General features: G+C 44.2%; 2 protein-coding genes across 2 annotated transcripts; both read right to left on the reverse strand.

Annotated features, from left to right (window-relative positions):
* Nucleotides 1–989: 989 nt before the first annotated feature.
* ccdc90b (coiled-coil domain containing 90B) lies at nt 990–7,028 on the reverse strand. The gene is made up of 9 exons (XM_079566449.1): nt 6,851–7,028; nt 5,101–5,220; nt 4,862–4,965; nt 4,287–4,388; nt 2,554–2,595; nt 2,413–2,484; nt 1,854–1,907; nt 1,658–1,772; nt 990–1,125 (listed from the first exon to the last, which is right to left on the reverse strand). The coding sequence occupies exons 1-9, from the start codon at nt 6,924–6,926 to the stop codon at nt 1,070–1,072; spliced, it is 741 nt and encodes a 246-aa protein (XP_079422575.1). The 5' UTR covers nt 6,927–7,028; the 3' UTR covers nt 990–1,069.
* Nucleotides 7,029–9,056: 2,028 nt separating this feature from the next.
* On the reverse strand, nt 9,057–17,690 carry rad54l (RAD54 like). Its single transcript, XM_079566405.1, has 4 exons — nt 17,122–17,690; nt 13,275–13,714; nt 10,117–11,002; nt 9,057–9,504 (listed from the first exon to the last, which is right to left on the reverse strand). The coding sequence occupies exons 1-4, from the start codon at nt 17,655–17,657 to the stop codon at nt 9,081–9,083; spliced, it is 2,286 nt and encodes a 761-aa protein (XP_079422531.1). The 5' UTR covers nt 17,658–17,690; the 3' UTR covers nt 9,057–9,080.
* Between the last annotated feature and the right edge of the window lie 445 nt (nt 17,691–18,135).

An 18,135-nucleotide genomic window follows, 5' to 3' on the forward strand; every position in this document is an offset into this window, starting at 1 on the left:
GCCTTTTTTATGAATATATAAGACATCTCTATTTACTATTTAATTGTTTGCAAATGTTTCCTGTCTATTTTTAGCACCCCGAGTGTTTCTTTCTGATGTGACAAGTGAATTTCTCCATTGTGAGATAAATAAAGGATTATCTTATTTTATAAAAAAAAACATGAATCCCATGTGTGTCCATTAACATGCACTGTACCCACCAAATAAACCAAAAATGAATAAAATATAAATAGTCACATCTTATCAGGCAACAGTGGTGTCTGTAAGCTGGTACTTTGTGGAAAAAGTCTAATGAGAAAACAAGCACTGGCACGTCACAGCAACAGAACAGATCAGATGTTGAGTTGTGTACTCCAGAACAAACCAGGATCAGAAGTTGGCACCCTGGCAGGTTTTCCTCCAGGGTTTCATGGGCCATTAAAAAGCATTACATTGTTTTTAAGGGTTTCTGGTTGGTTTCCAGTGCAGAGATGGATTTGTTTCCATGATTACGTGTACATTTCATCCAGAAAACATACCCGGAACCCTAAAAACCTGAAAAAATGGGTCCTGGAGAATCCAAGAGGCCATCAGGATGGAAAATAAAGGCGACATATGTTAACCACCCATTCAGTTGGGTCACTGAAAAGTCAAATATGCACAAATATCCAAAAATGATCATAATGCAAAGTTTCTTTTCTGTGTTTGTGGCATTAAAATATAGCATTTGGGCATTAAAAAGCATTACATCTGACTTGCTTCTGGCTGTATAAACCCTGCCCTGTCACTGGTTGAGGGACTGGGTGAAATGGGACAAAAGTTCACAAATACAACGGCCCCTTGTAACCATAGGCGTTTTTGCACCACAGTTCATGGGGACCGCTCTTGAGTCACAGGAATCCGCCCCCCCCGTCCCTCTGTGCTCATGTTCGCACATGAACAACAGCAGAAATTTGGTCCAGAAAACAAAAAAACTCAACACAGTATTGAATATATTAAAATATATTTCATTGGGTTGTTAAAAAGCGGTGCCATATAAAATGATATGCGATTCATAATTTACATGTAAAACTGGTCTTCCAGTGGAGACTTATATCCACAGTCTGTAAACTCCCAAAACCAGGGCGAGGCAACAGAACACCGTGGCTGTGGACAAACAAGGACAGGACCAAACATGAGTGTCAGCGAAAAGCGCTAAGGTCAAAGGTTTGTAATATTAGATCATTCTCATAGAGTTACATTGGCACCTGCTCCATAGCTTATGTGTGTGATGTCAGAACACAGCAAATGAAAATGAAGTGTCTTTTATTCTCGTGTTAATGTTAGATTTGTCCATTCATTTGAAAATGCAGCCGATGGAGTCACATGATCAGTGGAGCTCCAGACCTCCACAGGAAAGGACGTGTATTTCAATGAATCGCAATAAGACTCCTTTAGGAAACTCCGCTATCCTTAAGGTTAGGGTTAGTTTGGAGTAGTTTAAGATTGTCCTGCAGAGATCATGTCATTTCCTGTGGAGAAATGGAGCTCCACTGCTCAGACACTTCTCTTCATTTGAGGTTCTAAATCTGCATAACCTCCATTTGAGACGATGACATCAGCAGATTCTAGAGAGTGAGATTAACCTGCAGCCCTCTTTCTTGCGCCCTCTGCTGGTTGGTGTTGGTGCAGGTCTTACCTGCCAGGTACCGGACCGTCTCCAGTTTGAGGGACTCCAGCAGAGTCTTTAGCGAGGCCACCTCCAGGTCGATCTTCTTATTGATCTCCATGTAATCGTGGTCCAAGTCTGACTTCTACAAAAACAATCCCATCTGAATAAACGGACTCTGCTGAGCGCTGGAGCGAGCACAGTGGTTTGAACATGTTGGCGTTACCTTAGTGTGGAACTCTGTGCCGGCCTCCATCAGCTTCTTCTCCTGATCTGTGAACTGAAAACATGACATATGATCATTAAGTTACTTGTAACATACATTCTGTTTTGCATTATTACGGCAGTGTTTCCCACCTCTGGTCACGAGTAGATGATATACAGTATACCGTATGCTGATGTGTAGTTACTATATCCTGTAGGCGTTTAGGCCGTTTGTGTCCTTGTCACTTTGTTTTTAACTTAGAGTAAACTCCGATCATGTTGGAGCAGTATTTATAAAAAGTCCTGGCCCTCTTCTCCGAGCAGCAGAACTTGTGTACGGGCGGAGTGCATGGGCAGAGCAGCTCTGTAGGAGGAGGGAGCACTTTTGGAAACAAATCAACACGATTTCACACAGCTTCCCGGAGACCTCAGAGGCTCATTTTAAAGCTCTATCCCTCACCGCCTTTCGTCCCGGAGTTATTCACAAAAGTATTCGGCCATATCAGCAACATTTTAGCCGACGTTCCTCTGGGAGTCTTACCTGTGTTTCACTGTGAGGCACTAAGCCCAGAGAGTCTTACCATGTCCGACACTCGGCTGCTCTCCAGGTTAATGTCCAGCTTGGCATCAGCGCGGACCCTCTGAGTCTCCTCCTGAACACACAGAGAAAACGTTTGTACCCATATGAAGATGATGAAAGAACACTGAAAGGTTCTCCTCACTGTGAGTCTGTGCTGAAGCTGCTCCAGCTCGCTCTTCATTTTCTGAAAAACAAAACAGATCTGAGCCTGGATCACCGCATTACGTCATTACAGTTCAAAATGGAAGAAAATGTTTATTGTGCAATAAAACCACAATTTGGAACAATGCGCCGCCTTTTGTAACCTTCATAGAAGCTTATTAGGGCTGGGTATACCTATACCTATACCTATACCTATACCTATACTAAAATGTTTTTTTATAGAACCATGAAACAGATTAATAATGATCATTCATTCCTTTTTCTTCCATTGAATTTCTTTTACATTTGTATCAATTATTTGAGGTGAAACAGCAAAGAAGCAAAAATGACAAAAAAAAAACACTTTCCACATCTTTCTTCATTTTCATTTTAAACCAATTGTTCCCTTTTTATTCCTCAACATTTTTTTCCAAAGTTTTTTTCCCAATTTTCTAGCCTGGCTAACACCAGACTAAAATCACAAGTGATATTTAGTCTGGGGACACCAATTCATTTTCTCGTAGGAGAGGTGTGGTTTACGATCGTCCATAGTCGTTTATTGGGCGATACGGAAAAAAAAAAAGTCTATCATGCGTCTGCCCGAGGCCACAGCCAATCGTATCATCGTATGAGACGACGTATGACGCACCCGCTGTAAACTTTTGAGCTAAATTATTTAGAACAAGGTCTAAAGCTTGATCGAAAAATACCATTGTGTCTGCTGCTGTCATGTTGGATCCGTAAATAAACTTTTTTTTTAAATCCGTAAATAAACTACAAGCTTCCGTATATCGAATAGTGCGTCATCATCTTGCCATCCCTCCTCGTTCTGTGATTGGTTCCCAAATCCACCGGAAAATTTGGGCCATGGTCCCCAGGCTGTTGTGCAGTTCGAAATAATTCGAGCGCACACAGCAGCATGGTGTTAGCCAGGTTACCAATTTTCCCAAATTCTCCCAAATTAATCCTAAATTTTCCCCAATTTTTTCACCTTTTCCCCAAATTTTTATATAGTCAAAAGCACAAAAACTTGAATATAAATCGTTTTTCCCCCATACCTCCCTTTTTTTTTTTATCCCACCCGTACCTTTTTGTCAATAGCAGACTGGTATCGTTTAACGGCACCCAGCCCTATTATGAAGCATTCCTTTACTAATAATTAGTTCATCATTTCTAAGCACATCCACAGTGCTGACCTTTGATGATAAAGTATTTACCAGTGCGGTACAAACTGTACACAAACTGTACAAACTGTTAAATAATTAAACTCACCTGTGGTTGAATTGTCGTGAAATTTTATAGTCTAACATTTAGAGTCTTTTTGTGGGGTGTTCTCATTTCTGCACCACCCTAATTTGAGCAAAACTGAAAAATGTGTAAGGGGAGTTGTTAAATTAACCTAATTTTCACGTTATGCGTTAAACATATGTTTTATTACACTTAACCTTACCAAAGATTTTGAATTTCATGTTTCATGTTTTCATGAGATTTTGTTTCAAATGTTGAAGGGGTGCCCTGTAAACACGTGTCTCTGAGTGAGTTCCCTTTAGCTTTGCTCTCGGCCCTGGTGTTTGTCCGCTCTGCAGAAGGAGAGGCCGCAGACACACACCAGTCTGTACTGATCATTTGGGAATGATTTAAACCAAAGACTTTTGTTCCTGACAACTCCTCACGCTTGTTGTTAGTTTTAAGGAACGCTCAAGTGCTAACCACTGTGCCCCTGCAGTCACTCACAGCGTTCTCTGCTCGCAGGCTGGCAAACTCGCTCTTCTCCAGGATCACCATGTCTTTCCTGATGGAGTCCAGGTGAGCCATGATCTGCTGCAGCGCGATCTCCTACAGCAAAAAACAAACATTACACCAGTGGTTCCAACCTTCTTGTCTTGCGGACCCCTTAAACCCTTCAGAAGTACTCCGTGTACCCCCTACCTCAAGAGTGTTGCAGATCATTTAGAAGAGATCAATAAAAGTACTCTTAGTTAGTGCTAAGACTATGTTGTGTGTTCAAAATAAAGCTAAAATTCAAACATTTGACAGTGAAGTGTTGTCCTTTCAAAAAAATAATGTTCTAATAAAAGGAAGTACCCCCTGAAATTACTCAAGAACCCCCAGGGGTCCCTATACCCCTGAATGGGAAACACTGCATGACACAACTGGCTTTATCCAACAGGTGACGAACATGGGAGGTCAGGGAAAGGTCACACACAGCCATCCACCAGACCGGATCAGACCGGATCAGACCAGGTCAGACCGGGTCAGACCGGGTCACACCGGGTCAGACAGGGAATGCAGCTCAAGGAGAGACTGACCTGGTGGGACTTGGTGACCATGTCTTTGTAAACCATGTCCATGTTGGCTGTGGTCAAAGTCACCAACGCGGAGACGATGAGCTCAGCCTGGGCCTTGTCCAAACCTGAAACACACAGGAGTGTTAGTCTTGTTTTAGTCAGTTTAGTCCCAGTTTAGTCCTGTGCTAGACCTGCCCCGCCTCAGGCCCACAGTAGCGGTTTGCAGTGGCTTTTGTGCAGGTGGATTACAGTGAGGGTACCGCGGTTCTGGAGCTGGGTGACCACGGCATGAGAGTCGAACGTGAGCTTCCTCTGCTCCAACGGCACCAGCTCCACCCGCCGCAGGTCAAAGGTCATCCTCCTCGTCCTCACAGCGCCACCTGCAGGAGGAGAGGGGATTTATCTGAACAAGCACAGGGTCTCAGAAGAACTAGGTTTGGATTATGGACTCAGTCGGCCCCATTATAGACCAGAGTTAGCCCCACACGGTTATGCTTCCATATGTTTATATGTATGTTTGTGGATGTGTTGTTGATGTGTTCGAGCAGAGGGATGCACTTAATGGACTACAGGGGCTAAGTAGCATTTATGCTACAACCTGGTACAATGCACCTTACCTTTTGGTCAATGTCTAAATAAAACCATACCATACCACTTGTGAGCCACTATGAACATGTGTGATCTGTGATTTGTTGGCCGGCTTGTGGCCTCGACGTGTCCTTCAGTGTCCCTGGATTAACATCATCAGTAGAAGTAACTTTCCCAGACACCGGAATCAAACTCAGTAGACGCACATGTAGAACTAGGGCCGGGTCCAATACGTATCACGATAAACTCAGGGGCTGATCCGATACGTATCATGATACAGTAAGTAATTATAATAAGTAATATGATTACCTTCAAACGTGTAAACAGTCCTGTGTGTAGTTTATAAACCAAATGTCATTTGACATTTATTGAAGTGCGATTGAAAAGTGCATTAACACAACATGTAACAAAGTGCTGTGTAATTGTTACTGGAAAGCAAAGGAGTGTTGATAAAAACGCCTCCAAACACAAGTATTGCAATACTTGATTAAATATTGAAACTTGGTATTGCAGCAGAAAGTACTGCGATCCTATCCGATCTTTTGTCCCAGCCTCAGCTAGAACATTTGTAAATAATTGTTTTGTTACACCTGTTTGAGGGATTGACTTACTAACAATGAGTTGCATTTGCTCAAATCATATCACACTTTTAACTTTGACTTCATATTATAGGGTTGTTACAGGAGTCAAACCTCTGCTCCCATCATAAGAAACCTAATCTGATTTGACATGTTTGCAATTGCAAAACATAACCTGTGTTTTTACCTATTATATCCAAGTACAGAAAAGTCGTATACTTTACTTATGCACAGACTAGTACTTAACGGAACAGGCCAGTGTTTTCCAGACTGAGATATGTTCTGACCTGAGCTTAGACGAGTTGATACGTACCTGTCTGGTCTTTGTGCCCGTGGAAGAGCGTGGTCGCTTCCAACTTCACCCTCGTTTGGAGCTACAGGAATACATAGGGAGAGGCCAAATGCTAACAACATCTTTGGTCGTGACTGAGGGCACGCACAAACACCAGCAGGTACGCATCAACTCGTCTAAGCTCAGGTAAGAACATATCAGTTTGTAAAAATGGTGGCCTGTTCCTTTCAGTACATTATGAGCAGTGTTGAATAAGTTACTTTCAAATCGTAATATGTTCTATATTAGTAGCTACAGTTTTAAAATGCAATATGTTTCTATTACATATTACTTTTTCAAAAAAGTTACATCACTTTAATTTTAGGTGTGTACAGTAAAAACATTGCTTTCATCCATTTCTGTTGTTGCTTTGTTTGACCATAAACTCTTTCTCTTTATTATTATTATCATTAGCCATCTTTTTAAAACCTGAACAATGATTTGGGTCATGACTTTTAGCTATGTGTGACTAACGTGAGTAAACCTTGCTGGTCTGTCCCGTCTGTGCCTCACCTCCTGTGGGGGACACGCCGCGCAGACAGCAGCCGAGCCTCCAGCCGAGCCTCCAGCGCCTCAGCAGGACGTTCATTCTCCCCGAGCACTGACGTGGGACAACACCGAAAACAAACGAAAAACGAGCAGGGAACTCACAGACACGGGAAAATCAGACTCTGAAAAGTCCGAAAAACTACAATCGCATCAGACTTCCCCAGGCTTCTTCTGCTGCTCCAGAGACAACTTCCGCACCACGCGACCGCCCCCTGCTGGTCCAAACTAAAACCTTCAATAACAATGTGCAGTTCATCCAAAACTCAACTTATCTGATAGAAAAGTCACTGTGAAAGTAAATGAGATTCAAATACCTTTAAAAATATCTGCATTTAAACCAGTAAAACATTTAGTGCAGTAAAAAGTAAGGTAGTTGTGAGTGGAGGGGAGGAGCCGGGCCAAGGGCAACTCCTCCTTGTGGTCTTCATCTAGACCATCTAGATCTAGAGGTGTCAAGCATAGGGCCCGCGAGATGATTTAATCCGGCCCCTGCCCTGTAGAGCATAAATTCCAGAGGATGTACCAAAAAAAAAGTAAGTCTTTAGCCCATTCCTGTGCAGAGTTATGAATTTTTAAAGAATAACCACAAGGCTCATTCAAGTCACTAGGGAGCATTACGTTTGAAAAAAAAGGAAAGAGTTCCACACGTGTCCAGCAGAGGGCACTGACATAATAAGAGCTCAGGGTATGAACAACACATTACATAGCCATGTGGTAAATGGACAGTCTGCCCCAGGGCGGCTGTGGCTTCAATAACAGCTTATCATCACGAGTGTGGAGTCATTGAATAATGACTATGTAGCACTTTGAAGAACTTGTGACACAGGCTTGTAAAGTGCAATACAAGTGTAAGCCGTTGTTATTAATGAAGCTACAGTCAAGTTGGGGCTTTGACCAAATCAGTTTATTATTATTCATTTATTGGAGAAATATTCTCTATTATTTGCGGCCCGCGACCCGCGACCCGCCGTGGGAGCTGAATTTCGGCCCGCGACCCAAAATGAGTCCGACACCCCTGATCTAGACTGAGCTGAACCTTAGTTTGCTCTTTTCATGCATTTCCTTCCACATTATCCATTGCCGGGTCACCACTGGTAAATATGTTGTGCTCATGTGACATCACAACATTCTAAAGTAGTAAAGTAAACATCTGTAACGTGAACCATCTAAATATAAAAAGTGAAGGCAATGTATGACATGTTTCACAGTATTTATAGACTTCTGTGGTTTCTTTATCATGTATATCATAAAAATATGTTTAATGTCCATTGGATGTGTATTTGTGTATCTGAGCCATAAAAAGCAGAAATTTGAACGTGATTTAGTTTAGCTTAAAGGACACCTTTAAACGCTAATTTGTATCTAAAGTCAAATCTCCAGAGGTCTGTACATTCATTAATGGTTCCCAACTGGGCATTGTCCTCACCTAAATGTGGTGGATGGTTGACAACAGCTGAAAACATCTGAACGATTCATAATGTGCGATGTTTGTTGGCTAATGCTAACGGCTATAGGAAAAATACATTGAGCAGGCTAACAGAATCTGAAAAGTCTCCCGGACTAGCTCGCTTTGCTATCTGTCCACATGTGTAAGGACACTTCTCCTTTTTATTTCTATGCAATGGAGGGTATGCACGTGATGTCATAGCATTCCACAGGCGGCACGAGAGGTCAAGTCTGTCGAGTGGCAGTTTGAATTTGGAAATGTATTGTTTGATTTTGCTGCTCCTTCACATTTTCAATGTCAATAATGATTAAACAAAGCCTCTGTACATCATATAACTACAAATACACAACTAAGTTTATGTAAGTTTGCATGAGGAAAAATATATATTTTTAAACTGAAACAATAAAAAAGAATAAAAATGATGTTATGAATGTTTTATTTACTTCAATGTGTTTGCTGTTTAATCCTGCAAAACTATAAAACTTACTGTCCAATAAAAAACAAGTAATTATTGTAACCAAGTTTAAACGAATTACAGTATATTATCTGTCAACTCAATGTCAACAGTATAGTTTATGAAGCAGTCGCAGGATCCGTCAAAGCGTCTGAATTCAAAATCACAAACACAAAATGCAAGTGGTTCAGTCCTGGTTTAGTCCTGGTCTGGGTTCAGTCCTGGTTTAGTCCTGGAACAGTCCTGGTTTAGTCCTGGTCTGGGTTCAGTCCTGGTTTAGTCCTGGTCTGGGTTCAGTCCTGGTCAGGTTTCTGGTCCTGGTCCAGGTCTGGTTCCGGTGTGGGCTCGCTCGTCTGTCTCTCGTTAATGTGCGAGCACTGATGGAACACGAAGCTGACCGCTGTGTCCCAGGACAGCTTCAGCACTTGGTCTCTGAGCTCCTTTTTGGTGGAACTGTGGTGCCACTGTGACAGGTCGCTGTTGCAGTCCGTGTCCGCTGGGGGGCGCACCTCTCGGCCGTTCACGCAGCGGCGACACTTAAACTTGTCGTGCGTGTCGCTCGCCGTCTCCTCGTTCAGCGTGAACAGCTCCCGGAGTTCTCCGAGAGAAAAGTGCCTCTCCACGTCCTGCTCCTCGTCCACCACGCAGCTGCTCAGAGCCTTCTTATGCGCCTGGCGCTGGAGGATCTTCTCCTCGATGGTTCCTGTGGACAGCAGCCTAAAGCCAGAAAAGAGAGAAGAAGAATATCTTAATGTGTCCCCCAGCGGAGCGCTATCAAAATCACAGTTATTACGTTGACATCACCTGAAGGGCAGTAACCATAGCGACACAACATGGAAACACAATGGAGTTTGCATGCTCTCCCCATGTCTGCGCAGGTTTCCTCCAGTTTCCCCTACCACTAAAACATGTACAATAGTCAAATCCTCCAGCCAGGTGTTTCTAACCATTAGCCTGACTCCACATCTGGAGATGGGTCCCCGTCTCACGCTGGAGCTCCCACTGCTCCTAAAGGTCGCCCGAGTGGCTTTAAGGCTGGGTCCAATGCAGAGAATGAATTTCCCTATGGGGATTAATAAAGTAAAACTGAACTTAGATGGTTTTCTATTTTGTGTTTTTATGGAAAGCACTTAGGTCTGCCAAGGTGTAGCTTTAAAGTGCCATAGAAATAAACTTTGATTGATTGATTGATTGATTGAGCTCCATTTATCCTGCAATCTCAGATTGTTTCTTTGCATAATAGAGAAGTATCTCACCTAATCACACCTAAACAAACATATAAGGACATGGATATTTTATAAACTAAATGGGATAACTGAGAGGCATTGCCTGTATATGTAGCAGGTCTTCTTCTGCCCGTCTCTCCAAACCCGTGCCATGGCCTGCTCGTCGTTGGCTGGGTTCCAGTCCGGGTCGAACATCACCAGACGGTTGGCTCCGATGAGGTTGAGTCCGCACCCCCCAGCCTTACTGCTCAGCATGAAGATGAACTCTGGGTTGGTCGGGTCGTTGAACCTCTCCACCACCTTGGCGCGCTTCTTGATGGACATAGTTCCGTCCAGCCGCACGTACATGTAGCGCCTGGCTCTGAACAGCCTCTCGAACAGGTCCAGCGTCTGCGTGTAGTTGGACACCAGCACCACCTTGTCGTTGGTGGTGCTCTTAGTGATGGCCAGGATGTAGTCCAACACCAGCATTTTGCCCGAGAGGTGGGTTTCGAGCGTCTTGGGGTTGTAGCCGGAGGGGAAAAGCTCGAGAGCTCCTTGGAACCCGTTCTCCCCTTCCACACACTTGTCATAAACCAGCGCCGGGTGGTTGCACAGCTTCTTCAGCGACGTGATGGAAGAGAGAGACGAGACGCCCATCTTCCCGTCCTGCAGCTTGTCGATGGGGTTGGCCTGCCTGAGGAAGTGGTGGTAGAGCGCGCTCTGCAGAGCAGTGAGCCGGCAGCACACCACCTGCTCGATCTTCTCCGGCAGATACTTGGACAGGATGTCGGACGTCCTCCGGATCAGGCACCGGTTGACGATGGCGATGAGCTCCTTCAGCTTCTCCTCTCCGGCGTGGCGGTCCTTCTCACTGGCGTCCGCGTCCCGCCCCTTCAGGATGGGCATCTCGAAGCGCCTCTTGAACTCCTGCGCCGTGCCCAGGATCCCGGCATTGACGAAGTGCACCAGGCTGAAGTACTCCAGCAGATCGTTTTGAATGGGGGTTCCTGCAGGGGTGGAGAAACAGAGTGCTTAGAGACAATACTAAACGAGATGAGCAGAGGAGTGGGTTAAGTCACATGTACCGATCCTTTTTTTTTAAACAAAACCCGTAAACTGCAGTCTTGGTCATTACTGATCTTAAATTACATAACAGATGGATCCAACAGTGCCTCCAACAGATAAAGGGGAGCTGCAGGAGAACTCTGGATTCAGAAGTTCTTCAAGAAGTCTTCAAGAAGTCTTCAAGAAGTCTTCAAGAAGTCTTCAAGAAGTCTTCAAGAAGTCTTCAAGAAGTCTTCAAGAAGTCTTCAAGAAGTCTTCAAGAAGTCTTCAAACAAAACAGAAGATACACAATAACAGACCATCCACCACTTCTTCAGTCACTCCTCACCAAATTATGTATACCAGGGGTCAAGGATGAAAAGTTTGGGACATCAATGACATCAATGTCAGCCCGTTGGGTCTTCTGTGTGACCCAACGCTCCCCAGTCGGACATTAGATGTTTTCACCTCCAGCCAAAACACATGTGGCATTTAGTCGAGGATTAAGAACCTGCATAGTCTATAGATTATTACTATTTATCCAAGAAACGATGAGACAATAAAGTGAAGTTCTCCAGACATGACATGACATGAAGCTGGATAAACAGGTAACGCACACTCAAACCCACATATATAGAGATAATATCCGGGAGAGGCAGGAGGGAGGAAAGCGGCCAGGTTTGCGTTGTGTCAGAGAAAGGTAGTAAAACTATTCTATTGTCACCAAAACACAAACAAAGAATCAGGACCTTATTTTCATTCACATCTTGCTTAGCAGCAACAGTGCAGAGGTTTTGTCAGAATCGTGCAGCAGTGACTCCTGAAGTGAGCGACTGCAAGCATTTCAAGCGACCAAACAGAAGCGGTGGAGAGATTCGGGGTGTACTTACCGTTAATGTATTCACTGTCTTACGTTCACATGCTAAATATTGATCAAATTATGTGTTCTTCTCTCTGCATGTGCTTAGACCAGTAATTCTCAAAGTGTGGTCCGCGGACCGCCATCACCCCCTGGTGGCCCGCGAACCCCTTTTTCCCCGACCCCGACACAGCGCACGTTGCACAGGGAGTTGGGCTGTTTTGGCCGACTCTTATCATTTGATCAAACTTTCAGAGTAACCAGCGCAGTGTGACCAGGGCCAAGTCTTTCCTTTTTGAGGGACAGAGCTGGAGGTGTTCTGATGCACATGGATGCACGGCTGCCACTTCTCAGAACCCAATCAGCACCGTGCGTAATCTTTCCTCATCCTGTTTGTCGATATGTAGCTAAAACGCGCAGGATTTCTCACATGGCTGGGGCAGAACGCCAGTAAGCGTACCTGATGCGGGGGTTGTAGGTTCCCCAGCGGTCTCCACAGCCATGCCTGCAGATCGGGTCATACAATTGGGGCGGGTTGGGGCGGGTGGAACGGCCTGCTGCCGCGCGCCGCCGCTCACCACGGCCGTACATGCGTCTCCAGTCTGCAGCCACGACTCATTCTCTCATCATCTTTACAGCGTTTTGTTGCTTGTGATCCAGAGAAGCTTCTGTGGAGCCAAACGTCTCCTATTTTCCACGGCGTGTGCGTCTGTGCACGAGTTTGCGTTACCGACATCCATGTGTAAAATCCCAGTAGTTTCAGTGATGTTGGACATTAAGGGAAAACATTTTTTCCCAGCATTATTTTTAGCATTTTATTGTTATCATGGTTACAACCATAGACTTCCTATAGCCACAACCTCAGTTTGAAACTATTGGCTCTTTAGAATGACAATAAGTGCCAGTGTCAGCAGCTTTTTTGCACATGTTTTGTTGTTCATATTAAGCTGCAGCTCATTTCACATTTACTTTTTCAAATTAAATGAAATTCATATAAGAATTTCTGATCATATCATTGCATTTGTGTTTGAATAATTTGTTTTTGACTTGAAACAGTTGCATATTAAGCATCAATTTAGCTTATCCTTCCTATTTTGTTGTTTTTTGGGGGGGTGTTGGGATTCTGTTAGGTGGTCCTCAGAAAAAAATTGGAAGTTAAAGTGGTCCTTGGGCTGAAAAAGTTTGAGAAACACTGGCTTAGACAAACTAAATGCCGGGAGCAATGTCAAACTACCATGTTCTGTCCTTTGCTTATTGTCATGTAATAAAATGCAATACAATTGGTCAAATGTCTCTGAATGTGATGCCACAGTTTCTTACAGCCTACAAAAAGGACAGCCCTGGTCTGAGGAGTAAATGTATCCATGTATCCGTACCTGATATGAGCACCCGCCTCTGCGCGCTCATGGCGTTCAGCGCGTGGTACGTCTGGTTCTCAGAGTTCTTCAGCCGATGCCCCTCGTCGCAGATGATGAGCCCGACTTTGCCTTTGTGCAGGACGTTGGCGTGCAGCCGGAAAGTCTCGTAGGAAATGATGAGGATGGGCGTGGGCGCTCGCAGGCCGCGCTGGTTGATGAAGCTCGTGAGCCGTTTGTCAATCTCGTCTTTGGAGCCTCCGTCGATGGCGAGGGGCGTGACCCGGGCGCCCAGCCACTTCCCCACCTCGTTGTACCAGTTTCGGACCAGGCTGGAGGGCGACACCACGATGGCCTTCTCCAGCTCTGGTTTGGCGTCCGGCCCTTGGCGAAGCAGCGTCCACAAGAGAGCGATGCACTGCAGAGTCTTCCCCAGTCCCATCTCGTCCGCCATAATGCACCTGCAACACACAGAGGGTCCCATCATTACTGCACAATGTATCACCAAATACTGCACAGTGTATCACCAAATACTGCACAATGTATCACCAAATACTGCACAATGTATCACCAAATACTGCCCAATGTATCACCAAATACTGCACAATGTATCACCAAATACTGCACAATGTATCACCAAATACTGCCCAATGTATCACTAAATACTGCCCAATGTATCGCCAAATACTGCACAATGTATCGCCAAATACTGCACAATGTATCGCCAAATACTGCACAATGTATCACCAAATACTGCACAATGTATCACCAAATACTGCACAATGTATCACCAAATACTGCACAATGTATCACCAAATACTGCACAATGTATCACCAAATACTGCCCAATGTATCACTAAATACTGCCCAATGTATCGCCAAATACTGCACAATGTATCGCCAAATACTGCACAATGTATCGCCAAATACTGCACAATGTATCACCAAATACTGCCCAATGTATCACCAAATACTGCCCAATGTATCACCAAATACTGCCCAATGTATCACCAAATACTGCACAATGCATCGCCAAATACTGCACAATGCATCGCCAAATACTGCACAATGTATCACCAAATACTGCACAATGTATCACCAAATACTGCACAATGTATCACCAAATACTGCACAATGTATCACCAAATACTGCACAATGTATCGCCAAATACTGCACAATGTATAACCAAATACTGCCCAATGTATCACCAAATACTGCACAATGTATCGCCAAATACTGCCCAATGTATCACCAAATACTGCACAATGTATCGCCAAATACTGCCCAATGTATCACCAAATACTGCACAATGTATCACCAAATACTGCACAATGTATCACCAAATACTGCACAATGTATCACCAAATACTGCCCAATGTATCACCAAATACTGCACAATGTATCACAAAATACTGCCCAATGTATCGCCAAATACTGCACAATGTATCACAAAATACTGCACAATGTATCGCCAAATACTGCACAATGTATCACCAAATACTGCACAATGTATCACCAAATACTGCACAATGTATCACCAAATACTGCCCAATGTATCACCAAATACTGCCCAATGTATCACCAAATACTGCACAATGTATCACCAAATACTGCACAATGTATCACCAAATACTGCACAATGTATCACCAAATACTGCCCAATGTATCACCAAATACTGCCCAATGTATCACCAAATACTGCCCAATGTATCACCAAATACTGCCCAATGTATCACCAAATACTGCCCAATGTATCGCCAAATACTGCACAATGTATCGCCAAATACTGCCCAATGTATCACCAAATACTGCCCAATGTATCACCAAATACTGCACAATGTATCACCAAATACTGCCCAATGTATCACCAAATACTGCACAATGTATCACCAAATACTGCCCAATGTATCACCAAATACTGCACAATGTATCACTAAATACTGCCCAATGTATCACCAAATACTGCACAATGTATCGCCAAATACTGCCCAATGTATCACCAAATACTGCACAATGTATCACCAAATACTGCCCAATGTATCACCAAATACTGCACAATGTATCGCCAAATACTGCACAATGTATCACCAAATACTGCACAATGTATCACCAAATACTGCACAATGTATCACCAAATACAGCACAATGTATCACTAAATACTGCACAATGTATCACCAAATACTGCACAATGTATCACCAAATACTGCCCAATGTATCACCAAATACTGCCCAATGTATCACCAAATACTGCCCAATGTATCACCAAATACTGCACAATGTATCACCAAATACTGCACAATGTATCACCAAATACTGCACAATGTATCGCCAAATACTGCACAATGTATCGCCAAATACTGCCCAATGTATCACCAAATACTGCCCAATGTATCACCAAATACTGCCCAATGTATCACCAAATACTGCCCAATGTATCACCAAATACTGCACAATGTATCACCAAATACTGCCCAATGTATCACCAAATACTGCACAATGTATCACCAAATACTGCCCAATGTATCACCAAATACTGCACAATGTATCACTAAATACTGCCCAATGTATCACCAAATACTGCACAATGTATCGCCAAATACTGCCCAATGTATCACCAAATACTGCACAATGTATCACCAAATACTGCCCAATGTATCACCAAATACTGCACAATGTATCGCCAAATACTGCACAATGTATCACCAAATACTGCACAATGTATCACTAAATACTGCACAATGTATCACCAAATACTGCACAATGTATCACCAAATACTGCACAATGTATCACCAAATACTGCACAATGCATCACCAAATACTGCACAATGCATCACCAAATACTGCCAAATGTATCACCAAATACTGCACAATGTATCGCCAAATACTGCACAATGTATCACCAAATACTGCACAATGTATCGCCAAATACTGCACAATGTATCGCCAAATACTGCACAATGCATCACCAAATACTGCCCAATGTATCAACAAATACTGCACAATGTATCGCCAAATACTGCACAATGTATCACCAAATACTGCACAATGTATCACCAAATACTGCACAATGGATCACCAAATACTGTCCAATGTATCGCCAAATACTGCACAATGTATAACCAAATACTGCACAATGTATCACCAAATACTGCACAATGTATCGCCAAATACTGCACAATGTATCACCAAATACTGCAGTGTATCACCAAATACTGCACAATGTATCGCCAAATACTGCACAATGTATCACCAAATACTGCACAATGTATCACCAAATACTGCGCAATGTATCACCAAATACTGCCCAATGTATCACCAAATACTGCCCAATGTATCACCAAATACTGCACAATGTATCACCAAATACTGCCCAATGTATCACTAAATACTGCCCAATGTATCACCAAATACTGCACAATGTATCACCAAATACTGCCCAATGTATCACCAAATAATGCACAATGTATCACCAAATACTGCCCAATGTATCGCCAAATACTAGGGCTGAAAAATATGGACACAATTTCATTTCTCGATATCGATGTGAAATAATGAAAAATGGTGAAAACTAGTCATTTTTCAGAAAAATAACAAAAACATTTCCTTCAAAAACTGTGCCAACACAATGCTCCACCTGAAATATAATTCTAGAACACCTATTCAGTGTTGATAATGTATTGGGGCCACAGCTGCCCAGGGGTAGACTAATGGAGGCGAGGCAGCCAATTCCGACCATCATCATCCACTCGCTTCTACACAACCTTCACACATGCAAAGTGGGTGAAGCGTCTTGCCCAAGGACACAACCACAGGGAACGAGCGTCCTCCACTTTGTCACCACCGTCACCATAGGCCACACACGCACCCGTACGATCCCGGTATGCGCCTCCCCGTCACGCACTCCCACAGAAAGCGGACCCCCTCTCTCTGATGGGGCCGCAGCACTCTGGTGAGCAGCGGGTCCACCACGACGTGCACGGGCAGCTTCTCCTTCTCCGCCCGGATCAGGTCGTGCGCGCTGAGGATCGGCGGCTCGTACAGCACCAGGGCCCCGTCTCCGAACGGGTCGTGTAGGGCCCTTCGGACGCCCGCCCGCTTCAGCCCGAGAGCCCGCACCCCCAGCGGCCCCGTGTAGTTCGCGATGGGGACTTTGAAGGGCCTCGAGAGGATGCGCTGGATGAACCGCTCGTGCTGTTCGCCGCTCGTGCCGCTGCCGCCGCCGCCGTCATTGGGCTCCGTGCGTAACGGTGTCAGAGGCTTCCTGTACGGGCTCAAATTAGCCACGGCCACGGGACTGACACTGCCTTTCTTCGCTCGACGAGACCCCGTACAGTCCAAGTCCTCGTCATCTTCTCCCCTAGTCCTTTTGGCCACTTGACTAGGGGCCAAACTCCGTCTCATCTCTGCACAGTTTTGCGTCCGTGGCAACGTTACACTCACGTTTTTACCGTTTTTTGTTATCAAGTTTGAAGTCGCATGTTTATAGCGACGTGTCTTCGTGCCCACATCCGGTAACAAGGTTGACTTTGGGAGCACATACAGTTCTAGGAAGGAAAAAGGAGGGATGGCTCGTGTAACTGCAGACGTCGCGCCTTTCTCTTGAGCGTTTGTTGTTGTTCCGGGGTCGCGCGGTCAGATGCAGAGGTTGCCAGGTACACGCATTTCTAGCCACTTTAGGGGTTCAGTTTGTTGGAATTTCTTACACAGACGGCATCTCGTCATAGAAGGGGGCGTGGCCTCGCCGAGGGGGAAAATAGAATCTTTAGAGAAACACAATTTTTCACTCTTTTTTTGCCATTTTCTGGTGGATTATGAACTTATTTATCACATAAAGTCAAGTGTAAATCAGGCCCATATGGATATTTTCTCACAGCAGATT

The sequence above is a fragment of the Gobius niger genome (genome assembly GCF_951799975.1).
Source record: "Gobius niger genome assembly, chromosome: 11".
Classification (NCBI taxonomy): Eukaryota; Metazoa; Chordata; class Actinopteri; order Gobiiformes; family Gobiidae; genus Gobius; species Gobius niger.